The following is a 20666-nucleotide window of genomic DNA, read 5'->3' as shown; positions in this document are numbered from 1 at the left end:
TACTGTGCATTTAACGGTTTTCCACTCTGTAATAAATGACATATGTGGAAAACGTGCAGTAAATGTGAAAAACGGCACAATTGGTTTTGCAAACGTGCCCTTTTTTTCTCTGTGTTCCCCCTTGTGTGAATATCAAAGTTGTGTTGCCTGTAATGGATGGTTTTATGGGCAGCTTTAGCAAGACTTGTGGGTTACACACTTGGCATTATAAATGTGTTCATAAGACACTAGCTTCCATGCAGGCAATCAGTTGTGGCTACTAGAGAAAAGTTAACACATATAGATTAATATACTGAGCCTGATGGCATATACAATTTGTCCTGTCCGATTTCTTGTGACAATCCAAAGCCTGTCCGCTTAACAGAGTTACAAGGCTGTAAAAGGATGAAGGGAAATGCTGTTCATAGCACCCATTGCAACCAATGAAAGTTCTACTTTTTGTCCTCTACAGTTTGGAAACAAGTGTACAAATTTGTTGGTGGCCATGGCTAACATCTCGTTGACTTTTCAGCTACTTTCTTAACCACTTCAATACAGGGCACTTTCACCCCCTTCCTGCCCAGGCCAATTTTCCCCTTTTAGCGCTGTTGCATTTTGTATGACAATTGCGCGGTCATGCAACACTGTACCTACACCAAATTTATGTAATTTTCCTCCCACAAATAGAGCTTTCTTTTGGTGGTATTTGATCACCTCTGGGTTTTTTCCTTTTTGCTAAACAAATAAAAAAAGACCGAAAAGTTTGAAAAAAAAAAGTTTTTTTGTTTATGTTATACAATTTTGTAAAAAAAAAAGTTTTTTCCTGCACTGATGAGCACTGATCAGACTGCACTGACAGGCACTGATGAGGAGGCACTAATGGGGTGGCACTGATGGGGTGGCACTGATGGGATGGGGTGGCACTGATAGGCGGCACTGATAGGCGGCACTGATAGGCACTGATAGGTAGCACTGATATGCAGCATTGGTGGGCACTGATAGGCGGCACTGCTGGGCACTGATAGACAGCATTGATGGGCACTGATAGGTGGCACTGATGGGCACTGATAGGTGGCACTGATGGGCACTGATAGGCGGCACTGATGGGCACTGATGGGCACTGACGGGCGGCACTGATGGGCACTGATAGGAGGCACTGGTGGGCAATAATGGGCACTGGTGGGCGACACTGATAGATGGCAATGATGGGCACTGGTGGGCAGCACTGAGAGGGAGGGCACTGGCGGGCAGCACTGATTGGGAGGGCAATGGGGGGGCTCCCTGAGCCCTGATTGCCATCCCTGGGGGCCATAGTGGGCATCCCTGGGGTCATGGGTGGGCATCCCTGGGGTCATGGGTGGGCATCCCTGGTGGTTCTAGTGGCACCCCCCCGAGGGTCTGCTCCGGTAATCAATGATCTGATTACCAGTACTGACTCCCCCCCTGTCAGGGGAGCCGCCGATCGGCGCTCCTTTACTCGTGCCTGTCAGGCACGTACTGAGGGAAGCCGATCAAAGGCTCTTCCTGTTTACTATGTGACCAGCCGTGATTGGACACAGCTGATCACATGGTAAAGAGCCTACGTCAGTAGGCTCTCTACCGAGATCGGAGATGCAGGGAGTCAGACTGACACCTCGCATCACCGATCGCCGCTCTGCGCGCCCCCGGGGGGGGGGGCGCAGAGCGCATTATCCTGCCGCCGTCATATGACGTCCGGCAGGATAATACAACCACAATCCCGCCGTCAATCTGCTATAGGGCGGGCGGGATGTGGTTAATATTCCTTCATTAAAGAGACCTAATTACCAGACCATTCATTTCAACAAAAATTGTCCCATAAGATTATATGTGCATTTAACATATTGTATGCATGTTCTTTACCTGTAAAAGCCTCCCTTGTGTAACAAGACTGCTGCTGGTTATGATGTTAGCAGCCCCAGCAGACTAGTGCTATTACTCAAGTGACACCTTGACACAAGTGACACATCTGTAGATTTGCCCTTCGCTCCTTCTCTGACTGAAGGGAGCTAGGCTAGTACAGGGAGCAATTAAACAGTAGGCATACCTCCCAACTTGTTAAGATGGAAACAAGGGACACGTATTAGCAAAATTATGTAGGCATAGGACACACCTCCTGCCACGCCCCCTTAAAGTAGAATTACACACACAAAAAAGATTAGTTAAACCCACAGGTGTTTTTTTTTGTTTTTTTTTTAACCCTACTATTTCTTTATTATGGCTTTTGACATTTTCAAATGCAATACTTTTTTTGGATGAAAGTTTAGAACTGTGAAACACTTTTTGAAAGATAAAATAGTGCATTTTATATGCACCTTAATAGATCAGACCAAAATGAGGGGCAAATGAGGGGCAAATAAGGAGGAAAGAGGGACAAAGGGACTTTTTTCCAAATCAGGGACAGTCCCTCAAAATGAGAGACAGTTTGGAGCTATGCAGTAGAGGAGAGGGCTGGGCTAGGGAAAAAACCTCTACTTAGCAAGTTCAAAGCCACATTGAAGGTGAATAGTGAATAAAAAAGCATTTATGAAACGAAAAAATACAAAAGCATTAAAATGCTTGCTTTTTCTGTGCTTTTAGCTGGTGACTTGGTGGCAGGGTCTGTTTAAGTATAATTCATTCGTGAACTACTTTATGGAAATTCACTAGTATGGCCTTCAAACTGACCTGCCACCAACACACAAAACTAGGGTAAAGTTGTGAAAGTTGCCACTGCTGACTTGATTTTTAGGCTTCATGCAGATTGGGCATCGAAAACGTCACTTTAAAGGGCATTTGATGTTTTCCTTTTCTGCCTCTAAATGCCGCTCCATGTTAGCATATGTGTCCAGTCCATGCATACATAGGTGTTTACAGTCATTTTGAGGCATGCAGATGTAAAGGCAGGCAAAAAAAACCCCACAGCCAGAGCGTTCAGGAGAGGAGTGGTTTGCTGCTAAAAATCCACCAGATGCATTTAAATGCGTCTAAATGTGTGTTAATGCTAGGCGCATCAAGCGCTTGAACGTTCACTCATTTCAACAGCCAGAATCATTTATATATTCGGGCCAATTAAATGAATGCCCAAGCACTTGTCGCTTCTAAACATGTTTGCAAAAATCTGGCTTTAGGCGCATTTTTCACACTGCTTTTCTATTGCCAGGAGAAAGGCGTTTAGAAAAGCTGGGCAAACATCCAATGTGCATGGGGCCTAATACTGAAATTTCTAGTGCTGTCATCCTTATCCTTACATCACAACTTTGTGACTCTAAGATCCAGAACAAGTATGCGAATTGGGAGTGCAGCTTTATTGGTTACATACTGTATTTGTCAAAGTCAACTCCCTGAAACCTTTTTTTTTTTAAGTCTACTCTGCAATTGTGCAATAATGCCTGATCTAGGACCCACTCCAGCCCTTGACTGAACAATGTAGGAGAAGAAGAGATGATCTCCTCCTGCTTTCACATATGTACATTACAGGAGTTTGATTAGATCCCAATGCTGATCCCCTCTCTCCCAAATTTAGTACTAAAGTATTGATATCAAGATACATTATTTCACTAAATAAATGTATTCTTTTTTTTTTTGCAATGGAGTTGACACTAGAGGATGGTCAGATGTTGAGGCACAAACTGACCACCCCTAGTCCCCCTGTGGAAATAGGATGCAATGGAGGTAATGTGGCAACACGAGGGCTGAATAAAAAAAAAAAAAAAAATGGGAGGTAAGAGGTGTTTCTACAGATTCTTTACCAAAGAACCAAGATTCCTACCTAAACTCGTGTATCTAATCTTGTTGACAGAAAGATCCTGGGTAAAATATTCTGTAAAGACCTTGCGTAAACACGTGTATAGGTGCGTAAAGGTGCGTAAGTGTATAGACGAGCAAAATTAGTCTTCATTGCCAGTGTTGTAATATACTTACCTATGCGCCCATTCACACTGGCGCGACACGACTTGCTGGGGCGACCTGTGAAGTCGCGGTGCAGTTCATATCATTGAAGTCAATGCAAGTCGCCTCCAGGTCGCCCCAAAGTAGTACAAGACCCTTTTTCGACTTGTGTCGCTCCTATTAGAACGGGTCCTGTACTATTCGATGGCGGGCGACCCACCGCGACTTGTCAGGCGACCAAGTCGCCTGACAAGTCGCGCTAGTGTGAATGGGGTCATACTGGGGTAAACATGCTTATAGATGTATAAACATGTGAATTGTGTGTAAATTACTGCACTCACATGTAAAGTTGTTTTACAGATCTGTACTTATCGCTGTACTACAGATCTTTCCATAAGCAACAATGCATCTAATTTCATATCAGTAAAAAAACGTGGCGTTTTTTACTCCCGTGTGCAAGAGGCCTAATAGTGTCTGCAGCATATTGTACTGTAAGGTTTTTGATGAGTCTGAAGAATAAATGGAAAGAGTCAGAGGTTCTAGGAAAGCAATGAGAACAAATAATTAAATATATTTAACCTTGACTTTGAAGGATCCTGAAAACACACCTTTTCTTACAAACTTAGGCAAGCATTTCACATTGGTAGTCAGACCTTTCTCAAGGTGAGAAATACCTAAGTGTCAGGTTGAAACTGCTCGTATTTTATACCACAGAAGCAAAGTAAATATGTTTAACTTGACATAGTTTACGTTCCTCATTCTCTTATCTTGCTGTCACTTGCAAGACTCCTTGTTAAGATCACACCATTGAGATTTATGGGTTCCTGCATAGCTCTCAGCCTGCTAATTCCTTGAAAAACTGAGACTTTTGATATTTAAGAGGGCGAAACTAATGAGGAATACGGTGGCAAAATATGTATTTGTATAGCAGGGGACCCTAAGGGGCAACATGAAAAGCTAAAGCAAAATCCCAAACTTTTGCCTAGTTATGTTTTAATTCATAAATCTTTAAATTTAAATACAGCTATTATAATAATAAGCATAGCTTTTAAGAAGAGCATAGCACAGGGTGCACCACAATAGCATTATAATGCAAATTCATGGTGCACGTTGCAGGCGGGAGGAAAGGGATTAAACAGGAAGCCAAAGAGCTGAAGGCTGAGAATGATGGTGTCATCCTGTCTGTATAGTGCTATTTAACTTGAGTATTACAGTTGTGTGAAATGTAGGTATAGATAAACAGATTTACAAACCTAGCAAAATGTTTCTGCAGAAAAGCAGGAATTATAATTTGCTAGGACATACCTTTAGACTGATGTGCATACTGTTCAGATCACTTCTAAAGTAAATAGCAAATGCAGACTTACTGTTGGGTTTAACATAGATATACCTTTCATGTCTTATGCTGGGTACGCATTGGACATTTTTTTTTTTCGTTCCACCCAGCGGGCTGAACGAAAAAACACTTGCAAGTCGCAGTACTAACACATCCGACGTGTTAGTAATTTGATGATTACTTAGCAACACCTTCCCTACTAAAAGGTTGCTTAAGCACCTTTTTTTCTGATCCCATTGACCAGTTAGAAAGTGAGTGAGGATGATCAATAAACACCCTTCTCTGGTCCATCCAAACCTGAAAAAGAAATAGTAGGTTTTTAAAAGTTTGGAAACAAAGTGCAAAGTGACATTGATACACATATGAGATGACAGTTGCCAGTACTTTGGCAAATGCAGATATCCTGGAAACTGAAGTATAGGCAACAATGAAACTGCCACTCCCCAAACACATATGCATTTAGACATGTCAAAGCCAAGGCCACAATGCTTTGCATTTGGGGATGTGGGAGATGGGTATGCATGTGCTTCTTCTTGGAGGTATGTCTTATGCAGAATGTTTTTCTACAGCAATATAAGTTTAGGATGTTTAAATTGCAACACCTGCCCAAACTTTTTTTTTCTGGTATCAGTGTTCACAAAAGAAGTAATCTTATCAGTTGAGGCACAGACAGCAGCAAATATGTGGCAAAGGTTCTAAAGATTCCCCACTTTATCCTTGAGATACAAAAAAAAGGAGCCTACTTTAAGTTAAAGTATAACTAAAGGCAAAACTTTTTTTTTTGAGTTTTGGATAGCGTGGAGAGAGATTAGAACACCTGTCAATCTTTATTGCTGTCTGTGCCCCTATCCCTATGAAGGAGATTCACTCCCTCTATTTGTCCTGTTTACCATTATCATTGAAAGTGAAAGTAAAAGCATACCCCAAATTGTGGGTTGTCCCCAGAAAAGTAATATCAGGGGACATCTTCCAATGGGAACAGTAGTTCTGGTGACCTGGGGGTCCCCGAGCAATTTCTTTAATTTGTAGAGATTTCCTCTCACTTCCTGTTTGACTATGAGACAGAAAATAAGGGGAAATCTTTACAATGGGACAGAGATGGCAAAAAAAAAATTCTGACAGGTGTTATAACCCTCCCTGTCCAAAATGACAAAAAAAGTTTTGCCCATTGTTCTACTTTAAGCATGAGCGCAAGTTTATTATAAACCCCCCAAAAACAAAAAAAAACATGAAACTTTTACTTGATAAAGGCAAACGGGTATCTTTACTACAGGCATAGACATGGACATAGATAAAGGGCTTGGGGTGGCTTGGGCGGTCCGCTGACAGCTTCATTAAGCTCGGCTCAGCTCGGTTTGGTTCAGGCGGAGCGATCCGCTGACCTAGTGCACACTGCAGCAACATAAAGCTGCCTTTTCCACAAATTTGAAAAATACTGTAAGAAGGGGGAGCAGGAGGTGAAGAGGATCCATTCCTACCCTCAGTGCCCTGGAGTCTCGACTGAACCAGAAACTTTAGGTCAGTGCATGACAATGGTGACAGCTACATGCCACAGACAGACTGCTGTGCCCTGCCATCTGCTGAAAATAATCTGCAGAGGGGCACTGATGTAAGAGGGGAGTGGGGACCCTAAGATAAGGGGGAACACTGATATAAAAGTTCACCCTTATATTAGTGTCCTCACTCCCCTCTTACATCAGTGCCCCCCTTACCATAGTGTATTCACTCTGCATAAACTAATGTAAGGAAGGGGGCTCTGGTGACCAGAGACCACCCCCCCCCCCCCCCAAATAACAGTTTCCCACTACACCGCAGTCCACAGAGTTTTCCTTTAAGATAGAGTCAGCGGAGTTCCCCTTTAAAATAGAGTCTGCAGAGTTTCCCTTTAAAATAGAGTCTGCAGTGTTCCCCCTTTCCCTGCCCTTACACTGTGAACTCTGATGTAAGGGGACCTCTGCAGACCCTGAAGTAAAGGGGGAACTCTGCAGACTGCGATGTAAAGGGGAACAAATAAAAACAAATAAATAAAAAAAAATGTATCTACGGCCCTGGGAATAGAGCGTGTTCATCTTGTCAATCATCCAACTATGTGCAAGTAAAATTCCTGTATTTTTTTTCAATTTGCCCTACACATTATTGAGTAATTTATAGTAAACATAGCTTCACTTTATTTACTATGCTAAGTGAACACACACTTTGCAAAATGCACAGTCTCTGTCCCTTAATTAAATCAGCTCCTCCAGTTTCCAAGCATGTTGTATAGATGTATTTTCCATGCTTTTGGGCTGTGGCACACAGTCAACCATTAGTATTTGTGACTATAGAATAAAATACATGTGTTGGTGTGGCGCCTGGGAGCCACAGCTGCAGCATAATTTTGCCCTTCTTACAATTTGAAAAATGCTCCCATACGCATGCGTAAACACAACAACTGATGGTTATAGGTATATAGCCACACACATTGCATTCTGTAATGCTGGTTAATGGGCAAAATTTCACTAAGCTGTATGGCCATGTGCAAGAGCCCTTATATCTATGAATAAGCAAAACGATTTTTTCCTTAGAGAGAAAGGTATTTAATTGCTGATGTGTGTTTTAGTGTTTGTGTGTATAAATGTGCGTGTGTTTATGTGAGTGTGTGTATGTATATATGTATGTACAGTATGTGTATGTGTTTTTTAAATGTTTCAAAAGGGGTAGTGCTGTGCTCTGAATGAAGGAGGAGTGAAAATAATCATAGGGGTGCTGTGCAGTATGATCTCTACACCTACTATACCTATGTACGTTGCATACTCCTGACACTGAGCCGAGCGTTACTTTTACCCCTGACCTTTGCACTTTGTATGGTACCCACCCTTGATCCCTGCACTCTGTTTGTGGCCTACTCCTTACCCCTGTACTTTGTATGTTACACACTCCTGACCCCTGCACTCTTTACATTACACACTTCAGACCCCATGCACCCTGTATGATACAAACACATCTGATACCTGCACTTTGTACATTACTGACCCCATTACATACTCCTGATCCCTACACACTGTACTTTACACACTCCTGACCCATGCACTCTTTAATTTACACACTTTAGACCCCTGCACCCTGTATGATACAAACACATCTGATACCTGCACTTTGTACATTACTGAGCCCATTACATACTCCTGATCCTTACACACTGTACGTTACACATTCCTGACCCCTGCACTCAGTACACTACACACTCCTGACCCCTGAACTCGTTATGTTGCGCATTCCTGATCCCTGTATTCTGAAGATAGGACATGCTTAAACCCTACGCCCTGTGCATTACATACTCTTAATATTCACACTCTGTACATAACACACTCCTAACCCCTGCACTCTGTACATATACTCTGCATCAGTCTTGGGATGATCAATTGGACAATTCAATCAATATAAAAAAAATGTGAATGAAAGTGATTGCCACATTTCCCACTAAAGCAATAAAGGTAGAATTTGTTTTTATTTTTACAGTGACATTTGTATTATTATATTTTTCTTTCTTCTTTTGAGAGAGGAGACACGGGGAACATAAGGGCAAATATTTTATTTAATTTATTGATAGGTAGATAGATAGACAGACTGATAGACAGAAAGATATGCATTTCTGTTTATTATCAACTTTATAAATATTCCACCTAATATGTGATTTATATTTGCCTGACAGTCTTTTTGCATTTAGAATCTCTTTACTCATCCATATGGCAGATTTATAACTCTCCCAATTACCGTGCAAATTATTGCTAATATTAGCTCATGGAAGTGTTTCTGCTCTGCAGGTTGGTTATTATTTATAAAAATCACACGACCAGCTGATACATTCATAAGCTAATTATTTCGGCAGCTGGGTACACAGTGAGAAATATGTCTGAAACTGATTTTTTTTTTTTCTTTTTGGAACTTGCTGTAGTGATAAGATACAGAAGGGTTGAGTTGCAAATAGGAGAAGCTGTGTTTTGAATGCTGCAAACACAGTGCTACAATAGTAGTATAGAGTCATATGGGTAGTGTTAAAAGATGAGTAATATTAGAAACTAATCAGACAGGAGGTTTCATTTTATAACTTTTCCAATCTATTATAAGATAACATATTATGTGTTGGGTCGCTATAAGTGCATCTTGTTACACTTGTTAAGTAGAATACCTGCATGGGCTTATTGAATAACAGTTCCAAGATATTAAAAAAGAAATAATGTATAGTAACCCATAGCCACAAGCTTTCAACACACAGAGAAGTGAAATTATTTCTAATTGATGTCTATGGTAGATCTTTTTCTTAGCTCCTTAGAGGATTACCTATTGCATTAGGAAGTATGATATCAGTCTTCATTGCAAGAGTTCCATTAAAAACTAAAGTTACAAACCTGTAAGATTGTAACAGGTAATCTTTTTTTTTTTTCTTTCTGTTTCATTTAATAATATTGTGGAGTGTCTTTTTGGCTTATCCAAAGGCATATTTTCTGAACAGGAAAAGGGCCTTTGTTGAAGGGTTTGTGTTCCCATTCAAGCAGGTTTTGCATTTCCATACAAGTCTATGAGAATGCAAAGCCCGCTTAAATAAGGTCAAATGCAAGTCAGAAGGAGATCAGTTGCAGGTCAAATGCACTTGTCAATGAATTTTGAATGACCTCAGAAGGGTCTTACTAATGTCAAACTGATGACTTTAATGGTAGGTTTGCAATAGCGTGCAAAGTAAAACACAGTAGTGACTCCTCATTTATGTCTCTGCATGGAAACGCAGCGCTCTGCACTGCTGTGCGGTGACATGTGGTGCTATACAGTGTGATGCATACTAATTCAGACATGCTGCATTTTTCCACATTGCAACTCACTGTGTACCACAACAGTATTGTGGTACATACGGGGCACATAGAAAACAAAATCGATGTTCTCTATGCACCCTTGCGATGACCTGCTTTTATCTATTACAGAAATACACAGGTCCCTGCACATAGTGGGGGGGGGGGGGGGGGGATCAAAAAAGCTGTTGCACTTTCTGGCATTAATCCCTCTTGTTACGGTACTGTGCCAAATTCACGAAAAATGTGTGACACTTCTGGAGACACACCGTGTACAGCAGCTCATGCACCAAATTCAGGTAGTTCTAAATTGTGCCACTTTTACATTGTGGTGCAATGAATGTGCCAAATTCAAAATAAAATACAGACAGTTTGTATCTTTGGAAAGTGAGCATAATTAGGACCAACTCTCTTTTGGTGTGCAGAGAGACAAACATGCTCAGACAGATTATGCAAAAGCGTCTCACATGGGTTCTAAAAGGTGGTACAGTATGCTCCAAATTCAAGCACAAGTAATAGACAGGTAAATGATCTTCATGCATTCTTCACCACTTTATAACATATGGGAAACACTTTGGGGTTGATTAATTAAAACTAGAGACTGCTAAATCTGGTGCAGCTCAGCATAGAAACCAGTCAACTTCCAGCGTTTGTTGTCAAAGCTTAATTTAACAAGCTGAAGTTAGACGCTGATTGGCTACCATGCACATCTGCACCAGATTTTGCACTCTCCCGTTTTAGTAAACCAACCCCTTTCTGTCTGAACCAGTTTTTATTAAATCCAGGGAGTGTGAACAAGCCTTGACACAAGCCCAAAGCCTGTTGACATAAGCCCAAGGAGTGGAATATAGACATAAAATAAATTTTCCTGATTGGTTGTCCTTTGTGAATAAGGGTCCTTTCATGTGGTCCGCCTCCGTCGGCGGACTCCGTGCTGTTCAGCGGGGATCGATCCGCCGATCCATGCTAAGCAGGCGGATGACAGCTCCGTCTCCGCTCACTGTGCGGAGAGGGAGGTGTCAGATCCCCGCTGTTCTCTATGGGGGAATCGGATGAGACCGCCTGTCCGTTCTCATCCGATCTCATCCGATTCGATCCGATCCCCTGGACGGATGGAAAATAGGGTTTCCATCTGTCTGGATTTCACAGACAGGATCGGAATCGGATAGCAGCTGGTGTCAGCGGAGATTTCTGATACCTGCTGCCCCATGGGGATGCATGGAGGATCCGATCAGGTCCGCCTAAAAAACTGACAGGCGGATCTGATCGGATCGTTCGTGTGAAAGGGGCCAAAATTTATGTAGACAGCACTATCCTATCAGTAACACAGGGATAGATTTACTAAAACTGGTGCATTTAGAATCTGGTGCAGCTGTGCATGGTAGCCAATTAACTTCTAACCCCAGCTTGCTGAATTCAGGTTTTTCAATAAAACTTGGAAGCTGATCGCTTTCTATGCAGAATTTAGCCTGATTGTTTACTTTCCAGCTTTAGTAAATAAACCCCACAGTCTAGGGATGGAGATTTGGCGGCTTGGAGGAAAGTTATGACCTGTGACAACATCTGCATCTGCGTAGAAAAAGAGACATATGTCATTGTGGAAGATGTTGGAAAATTGTAAATTAAATAGCAATAAATAAATAAAATAATAAAGATAAAAAAACATAGAACAGCTAGAATAGGTCTGATGCTTCAACAGTCTTCCAATGGCTCTAAGCCCTAGAACTGAGCAATTATGTGACCTCTGATTTCTCAGTTCTGGGGTCTACTTTGAGCACAGCACAATGATTGTTAGTCACCGCTCTGTGCTGTACCCCCGTCAGAGTTCCCTGAGGCATGGACAGGAGAGGGGCTGAGCCAACTGCTGGTCTGGATTGATCCCGACATTATTATCGGGTTCCCTTCAGAGTCTGGATTGGCTCTGTGATGTCAGCAGACAGTGGGCTTCAGCTGCTGGCTGATTCTGGGTCACAGGAAAGCACAAGCACTTCTGTGACCTACAAGAGAAAAAGGGCCAAAGGAGATTTGGCCATAGTTCACTTTAAAAAAAAAATGAAAACACCCTACAGCCTCTCCATTCTTCCTGGTCCCCACTGTACTTATCCCTGTGGGAGCTGGCAGTGTTTATGCAGCCAGTGGAGCAGTCTGGGGATTTAAAATCCCCACTCTTCTTCCCTTCTTTCAGGTTGGTGATTTTGGCTGTCAAATTGGATCAGAGTGACTCTGATTGGCCAGCACAGGGCATTTCTCTGATCCAACTTGGAAGCCCTGCAGAAACAGGGAGGGAGATGAGCTGGGAATTTAAATCCCTGAACTGCTGCACCAACTTCACAGGCACTGACAGCTCATCCCCAACAGTGGGGACCAGGGGTGGGGCTGTAGAGTGTTAGTTCATCTTTTGTTTTTGCTTTTTCTAAAAAAAGTGAAAAAAAGTGAAATCAAATCCTTTAATAATAAATGTTTAAATAAATATAATAATAAAAAATAAAAAAACATGTGATTTCCCTAAACATTTACTGCCAAATGAAGGCCAAATTTGTCCAGAATAAATTTAACTGGATACACAAAATAGTTGAAAAGATATGTACAGTTTTGCTAACACATGCCAAAGTTACAAAACTACCTTTGAATTAAAGTTTGTTTTGCCTTTATCAATAAGGAGTTAAACTAAAGTTGATTAAAATGAGCCGATAGTTTTACTTTAATGTTTGCAAAATCCCTGAAAGATTATTTTAAATGATAATTAAATCTGTCTCATCACTTGTGAAAATTGGGTCATATATGGGAGCCCTGAATACAATGGCAAACAATTGTTCTGTGTTCTTCTCAAACAGGCTGGTGAAGATCTGGAATAAATTCTATATGTGTCTTTTAACAGTAAATAGTTCAAGCAGCCCTGGAAATACCATTAGGTGACAAGTTCTGCGGCACAACATGCACCTCTTTAAAGACTCCCAAACACTTCTGAAAAAATCTTTCATCCTTTCCCTCATCCAGAATAGAGCAGGTCTGTGCAAATGTGGCCTTTCTCTTGTAAAAACAAGGCAGTCTTGTGTTACAGATTACCCGATAAATCCCTAGTGCCTTCACAGTTCACTGCCTACAGCTGCTACAGATGGGCAGGAGCTCTTTCTCTCTCTGCTCTGTGCTGTGCAGCCGGCAGTTGAAGGAGAAAATGGAATGATCAGGCTATTAACATCGGAGCCGTGAGGAAGACGAAGCACAATAAGAACAGCTGGTGTTTCTGCCTTGGCCGATACAGCGAAGATAATCAAATCTTGCCTTTTTTCCCCCCTATTTATTTATGTTTGGGGAGAGACTTTGGATGGAGGATGGGAGTTAGCGAGGGCATTAGAGGTTAAAGAGTTAATCAGCCAATCTGTAATAAACTGAGTCACTTTGACGCACTTATCAAATGGATTGGCTGTGCACTACGCATAGAATAGAGCGCTTAGGCATGTAACATCTTGTGTTAAATGTCTGGGTTCTTTTTAAAGCTTCGATCATTTAACAGGAATGCGGCATCTGTACAGGAATGTACTACTATTGTCATAATTCTTATTAACGCAACGGTCACAAGACGAACGACAAATATTACTGGTCGTAAAGCAAAGCTTGCACAACCCGAAATAAATGATGTATTACCAAATACCAGCTGATGAATGGTCTCATGGGAACCAGAGCAGATTTTTAAAGGCAGTTACTGGTATCAGTGCGTAATTCACATAGAATCTCATTACACAAGTAATTATATATATTTTAAGCATATTTGAGGCATACATTGGCGTTAGGGAAAAACTGTTTAGACATGTAACAGAAGTGGACAAATTGTCACCAAAGTCAGCTCATGATTTTAGATGAAAGCCCAATGCAGCCATGACATGCATTTATAAAGAGATTTCATTTTCATAGTCTTTTATCTAGTTTGTAGTTATGTGGGGTTTCTGATAATGGCTGTGCAATCCAATAGGCACCAGTATTAGACCCAGTGCACTCAGTAGGCAGCACTCAGTAACCGGCCTGGTCTGACACACCCCCTTTATTCCTCTGCAAGTCTGTGTATGGGCATTTGTGTACTGGAGTAGGAGGACAGGAAATATCATTTTCACTGAGAGATAAACATATTTTAAGTGTAGAAATGTCATCAGCACACCAAGGATTCATCAAAAGGGTCCAAACCGTTATTACATGGTCACATGATAAATATACAGCAACGTTTCGGAGGCACGCATGGCCCCTTTGTCAAGCAAGCCTGACGAAGATGCCCTGTGTGGCTCCGAAACATTACTGTATATTTATCATGTGACCACGTAATAAAGCTTTGGACCCTTTCGAGAAATCCTTGGTGTGCTGCTGACCTTTCTTCACTTTGATTATCAACGGTTTCCAGCCTGTGGTCAGTACAGCACCCAGCATTACTGAACAGCCCGTTTTTTTGAATGTGTGAGTGGGGAATATTGTGTTTGAAACATATTTTAATGGATCTCTTATCAATAATCTGTCACATATCCTGACATGCAGAGGTGCAGGACTATAAAGAGATATAAAAGTGTGAGACTTCAGTTGAACTTTAAAGCAGTTGTAAACCGCTGCATTACGTGAAACTTACCGAAAAACTAAGCCTTCCAGTGATGCGATGTCATCACTGAAGACAGCTTCCATCTCTACCCTTCCATCTTTACCCGTCTTGCTTCCGGGTTTGCAGACTCCGGTTCTGTGACTGATCAAAGCCGCAATGACGTCACGACAAAAGTCACTGAAGGAACAGCACGGGTGGCCGTTCCTTCAGAGCTCATGCACCAGTGATGTCACTGGCTGCATGTACAGTAAATACCTCCTAAACAGTGCATGTTTAGGTGATATTTACACTACCTATAGGTAAGTCTTATCATAGGCTTACCTATAGGTAACATTTTGAGATGGAAGTTTACTTCCTCTTTAATATTTGCATTAAACGTTTTTATTCCTTATTGACAACTAAGAATTAAAACCAGAAATCTAAAAAGACATGAACTCACCCACTGCAAAATGCAAAGAGTGTTAAAGGCTAACTCCATCTTATGCACCATGGTACATGTCACATCGATACTTACTGTAGGATGTAACATGTAATATGGTCCAAATGCCACCCCCCCCCCACCTTAAATTGCCCCAGAAAGACTTGTATTTCTTAATGGAATACAAATGCAATGATCACCACACTTCCTCTAGCTGTACCTGAAAGCGTGAAAGGGAGCTGGAAGCAGAGTCTGCAGGAGCCTGGCATTGCACCTGTGATCAGTAGATGCTATGCAGGCTCCCTTAAAAACAAATAATACAATTTTTTCCTATAAATATATGTGCCTTTTTTTATTTTTATTAAAAGGTGGACTTAGCCATTAGGCTCCGTCCACATATATTCGAATTGGGTTTTGAACCACATCCGATTTGCATGACATGTGAACCAAACCGGCTATCTATGGAAACAGTTCACATATCTGTGGGCCGGCGGCAGTGAATTTTTCGAAAGAGTCCTGTACGATTTTAGGTTTGGTTCAGGACCAGTAAACGAAACCGCACTAGACTCCTTTGAAAGATCGCAGTTAAACCGTGCCCGGACATATGAACAGATGAACCAAGATGAACTAAGCCTTAAAGTGTATCTAAGGCACAAAACAAAAATTGGATGAATTGCAACTTACCAGTCCTTAGATGTGATGGTTGCATTCATTTTCACTATTCAGGCTATGGCTTAACTCAAAGGGTGCATATGAATGCATGCCTCATACCACCTGGAAATGCGCCGGTGTTCCGTGCATCCCTGTACAGGCCGTTTTACAGCTGTCAATTGGGATGTCAACTGGGACGCAGTGGCTACATGGACACTGACGCTGCTCCCAATGTGAAATCCATGCAGGTGCACACACCCGGGGTAGAAGGAGTAGATCAATGATGGCACAGATCTTCCTTTGACAGTTTACCAGCATACCATAAAAAGCTTATTTCCAATTTATCTTATAAACCATCTTAACAATTTGATCAGCTATCGTGTTTTCACAGTGTATTAAAATTCTTTATATCATTACTTTGATCTTTATCAGTAAAAACAGTTCAGTAGGCTAACAGCTTTCAGCAAAGAAAATGACAGAATATACACAAAGAATGGAATTTGTTATCAATCCTTAAAGGTCAACATGCTTGTTTCATGAAATAATTCTGTAAAAAAAATCAGATAAATTAATAAGCTAGTATGTGTGTTTATGTATGTATGCATCTAGGATAGGGATCTTAAACTGTATGCTCCCTGAGGGCAGTGGCTGATGTGAATGCACAGTATGCAAGAGCTCATGCACAAGGCTGCCTGGGGCTGCAGAATGTAAAGTTTGAGTGTACTTCCCAGTTACAGTTACTGCATACATCCAGTCTAAGATCTGCAATATCAAAAAGTTTTATTTCTGCTATCAATGAAATCATACCTGGTAATCTTACCTGCAAGGTGTATCCAAAGGTGCTTCCTTTCCTTAGTGGTAACACATAAAGCACAGTGTATAATTAAAAAATAGCCATTTTTTATTATTCATTAAATACTTTTTAGCATGTAAACATCAAACATGAAATCTGAACAAAGCATATCCCTCTATAGTGATTACTTGCCTCTCTCCAGAGCACTAAGAGTTTGAAAAATCTGCTGCAGCTATGCCTAGAAACCAATCAGCTTCCATGTTTCTTTATCAAAGCCTAATTGAACAAACTGAAGTTAGAAGCTGATTGGCTAGCATGCACAGCAGCACCAGAGTTTGCATTCTTCAGTTTTAGTAAATCAACCCCTAAGTGTCATTTCTCTCTGCTGGCGCCTTCCTCTGCTATCTGCATGAGTCACTTCTGACAAGTTTTCTTGACAACAAGATCTAAAAAGGTGACAGGGGAGGAATCTCCAGCTGATTGAAAGCATCAGCTCTGTTCCTGTCTGTTGCATGAAGGAGTATGTGTCCTTTCCCTCCAATCAGCTCTCAGGGCTCTTGTAAGTGTGCAGCTCTCTGCTCCCTGCTTTGTGAGTATGTGAAAAATACTTTTCATCTCTAAATGTTGTAGCAATGCAAATTTTGAGTACAAATTGCTGCAAATAAACAGGTACAACTTATGTAGGAAGATTTGTTTACTCTCTGTGTCTCACCAGAGGCAAGTCACTTCACTGGGTATAGGTAAGGGTTTACAACCACTTTAAGTACTGCTGCTTTTCTCTAACCTTTTTCCAGTCACTTCCTGCCTATATACACAGTTACACATCGTTGCTCAGAGCATGTCTCCTTGTAGTGTCAGTAGTGGACTATGCTTGTGCAATGTGTGTGTGTCAGCACAGCTTGCTTGTAGCCTAGCTCATCATATGATAGGCTGACAATGTAGAAGAACATTTGTGAGACATTTATCACCTTCTAACAGGAAGTGCATGAAAAAAGGACCTTCATGGCTGAATGACCAGGTAATCTTTTAATGAAAGCTGCAGATTTAAAAAGCTTGGAAACAACCTTTAAAATGACATTAATATTTTAAAGATTATTTGGGATTTTAGTGATAACGAGTGAGCTGGAAAAGTTCGCCCATACTCACCACTGTGATGATCAGCAGCCGCTGAAGCACCCAACCTGCACAAGAAGTACATTGGAAGTGCACAGTGCAAAGAGAGAGAAAACACAAAGTAAGGGGAAACTTACATTTTTTTAACGGTAAAGTAAGGCAACCCATAGCAATCAAACCAACTTCACATTGAAGTCATGCCAGTACAAGATGGATTCTGATTGGCTGCACTATCTTACTGTACTTAAAACGGAACTAAACCCTATTATCCTTTACAGTCAAGGAAAATGCTATCTTAGCCTCTATTTGATCTGCAGTTGCCATGACACTGCCCATATGATCAGTTATGATAACAGCCATGCCATGGCTTGACAGTTTGGTTGAGAGCAAAAGCAACTGACAGATATCATGGCATGCCATAAATGTACCCATATTGGGAAATGGTTAAATTATTAAGTTTAGTCCTGCTTTAACTAGAACTAAACTTTCAAAAAAGAATGCCTAGTTTTTTAGAGCACTGTAAGTAAAGCTGGGTTACTGTTCTTAAGAAATAACACTCTTGGATAACACTTCTTTAGGTCATAGTTGTTCTAGCTCATGTACTTCAGTCTTGGTATAATCAGGACATAACACTTAGCTACTCTACTTTACGGCTAGTAGCTTTGAGTGTGTCATAAACACTTTAATAAAACTTAATATGGAATTTTAATATTATAGAATGCATCAACTTTACATAGGTAAAGTACCAAAATATATACAGCAATACTACTAAGTATCCAATGAAATGTTTAAAAAAATGTGTGTTGGGCTTATAAATTATATGCCTCTGTTACCCTTATAGCAAAACTGCCGTCCCCATAAAACACCCAATTTTCAGTAGCAGGAGATATAGAAAGGTGAAACACATGGCATATATTCCATATGAGAATTTCATGAATCACACAGAGACTCAGTAACAAGATTCTACCTAAATGTGGGACTCAATTAAGCTTCTCATACGTCATAGGTTGGTAAATCATAGATCAAAATCTGGCCAGAAAGATTAAAGACAATATGGTTGGACATGTGTGGGAAAACCAACCTGGACATTCAGAACCATCCAGAACCATGTGCAGCCAAACAGTTTTTAAAGCAACCTGATGCCTTTGCCAAACTATGACACTGACACATGGATGAGTAAAACATAAAAAGACCTCCTACAAAATAATAGAATTTACCCAGAATATCCATTTCTGAGTGGGTTATTTGTATACATTTTCAGTGGAACATTAACTGGAGTTTTTCAATTTCTTACTTAAGTTAACCGGTTGCCGACCGCCGCACGACTATATACTGCGGCGGACAGCCCCGGCCAGGCAGAGTGACGTATGGATACGTCACTCGCCTGTCACTGACTTGCGAGCCAATTGCGGGCGCGCCCACCGCGGCTCGTTCACAGACAAGTCAGTGCGTGTGACCGGTGGACTCGATGTCCGCCGGTCACACTACGATCGCTCCTGTGAAGGCAGAAAGGCGGAGCGGCTTATGTAAACAAGCCGCCCGTCATTCTTCCTGGTGTAAAAATGAAGATCAGACGGTTCTACTATGTAGGACCGTTGATCTTTGTTTTTACACCAATAGCAATGTCCCTGCACAGTTAGAATCATGCCCCTAGGACACACTTAACCCCTCCCTGTCCAATAAAGTTAACCCCTTCCCTGCCAGTGTCATTTTTGCAGTAACAGTGCATATGTATAGCACTGATTATTGCAGTAATGTCACTGGTACCCCCAAAAGTGTCAAAAATGTCAGTTAAGGGTCCGATCTGTCCGCCGCAATGTCGCAGTACCGAAAAAAAATCGCAGATCGCCGCCATTACGCGTTAAGAAAAAACACCAAAAATGACAAAAATCTTTCCCTTTGTTAGTAAACGCGATAACTTTTGCGCAAACCAATCAAAATACACTTTTTGCGATTTTTTTTTTACCAAACATATGTAGCATAAAACAAATTGGCCGAAAATGTTAAAAAATTTTGATTTTTACATTTTTTTGGGGGGAATTTCATATAAAAAAATGTGAAAAATATTGTTATTTTTGCAAAATTGACGCTCTTTTTTTGATTATAGCGCATGATCAAAAAATCGCACAGGTGATCAAATACCACCAAAAGAAAGCTCTGTTTGTGGGAAAAAAAGGACGTCAAATTTGTTTAGGTACAGCGTCGCACGACCGCGCAATTGTCCGTTAAAGTCACGCAGTAAAAAAATCACAAAAAACCCCCTGGTCTTTTAGCAGCCAAATCCTCCGGGGTTTAAGTGGTTAATTCATTCAGTGGTGATTCACATACTTGCCACAACCCCAACTCACTATGTTGGTGAGGTCCAGTAGGCCACAACATTAATGTCCAAGAGGGAAAACTTGTGTCAATCACTTAGAGCCCCGACTTGAAAGAAATTGCATCTATCCAAATGCCCCGTCCCCTTTTTTTTTTTTGCAGTAGCTTGTTCAATTCAGACAAAAGTGTGCTTCATATAGGGGTATAAAAAAGGTGTAAACCTTCTGGTCATTTGCTTACTGCAGGGCTGGCTCTGTGAGCTTCTGCGCTGGAAGGAAAACCCAAGCCCAGAAAACCGTACATTGTGGGAGAACCTGTGCACCATACGCCGTTTCCTGAGTCTCCCTCAACACGAGAGAGATGCTGTGTACGAAGAGGAATCCAGACATCACCACAGTGAACGACTCCAGCATGTTGTACAAATTACCCCTGAACCCGTACAGGTAAGAGATAAATTGTCTTCACCTAATCTTTTCCAAAGGTTTATTAAAACAAAGAATGAAAAAAAACAAATGTGAGCACTGGGTCTGATAATGTTGGCCCTCCAGTGTGTTTTCTTTCCCATTTTTCATCGGTCTCTTTATACAGTGATTATGCACTGCTGTGCAATATTCCTCTAACTGAGCCCTGCTGGGTTGTTATGCCTTCACCTGATATTTTCCACAGTTGCTGATCGGCAAAAGTTTTCCAACTTCTTTGTTCAACAGAAGTCAATCAAACATTTGACTTCTGTCAAACAGAGTTGGCCACACACTGATTGAAACTCAGCT

General features: G+C 41.2%; 1 protein-coding gene across 4 annotated transcripts in view; it reads left to right on the top strand.

Annotated features, from left to right (window-relative positions):
* The window catches only part of SATB2 (SATB homeobox 2), a 289250-nt gene that overhangs the window by 220610 nt on the left and 47974 nt on the right, over positions 1-20666 (top strand). For all 4 annotated transcript variants that reach the window (XM_082261098.1, XM_082261096.1, XM_082261097.1 and 1 more), the window contains one exon: positions 20142-20339. In XM_082261098.1, coding sequence (XP_082117224.1) covers positions 20142-20339 — 198 coding nt within the window. The remainder of the gene's footprint in view (positions 1-20141; positions 20340-20666) is intronic.

The sequence above is a fragment of the Pelophylax lessonae genome, assembly GCF_965119305.1.
Source record: "Pelophylax lessonae genome assembly, chromosome: 6".
Taxonomy (NCBI): Eukaryota; Metazoa; Chordata; class Amphibia; order Anura; family Ranidae; genus Pelophylax; species Pelophylax lessonae.
This window is presented reverse-complemented; position numbering and strand designations above follow the sequence as displayed.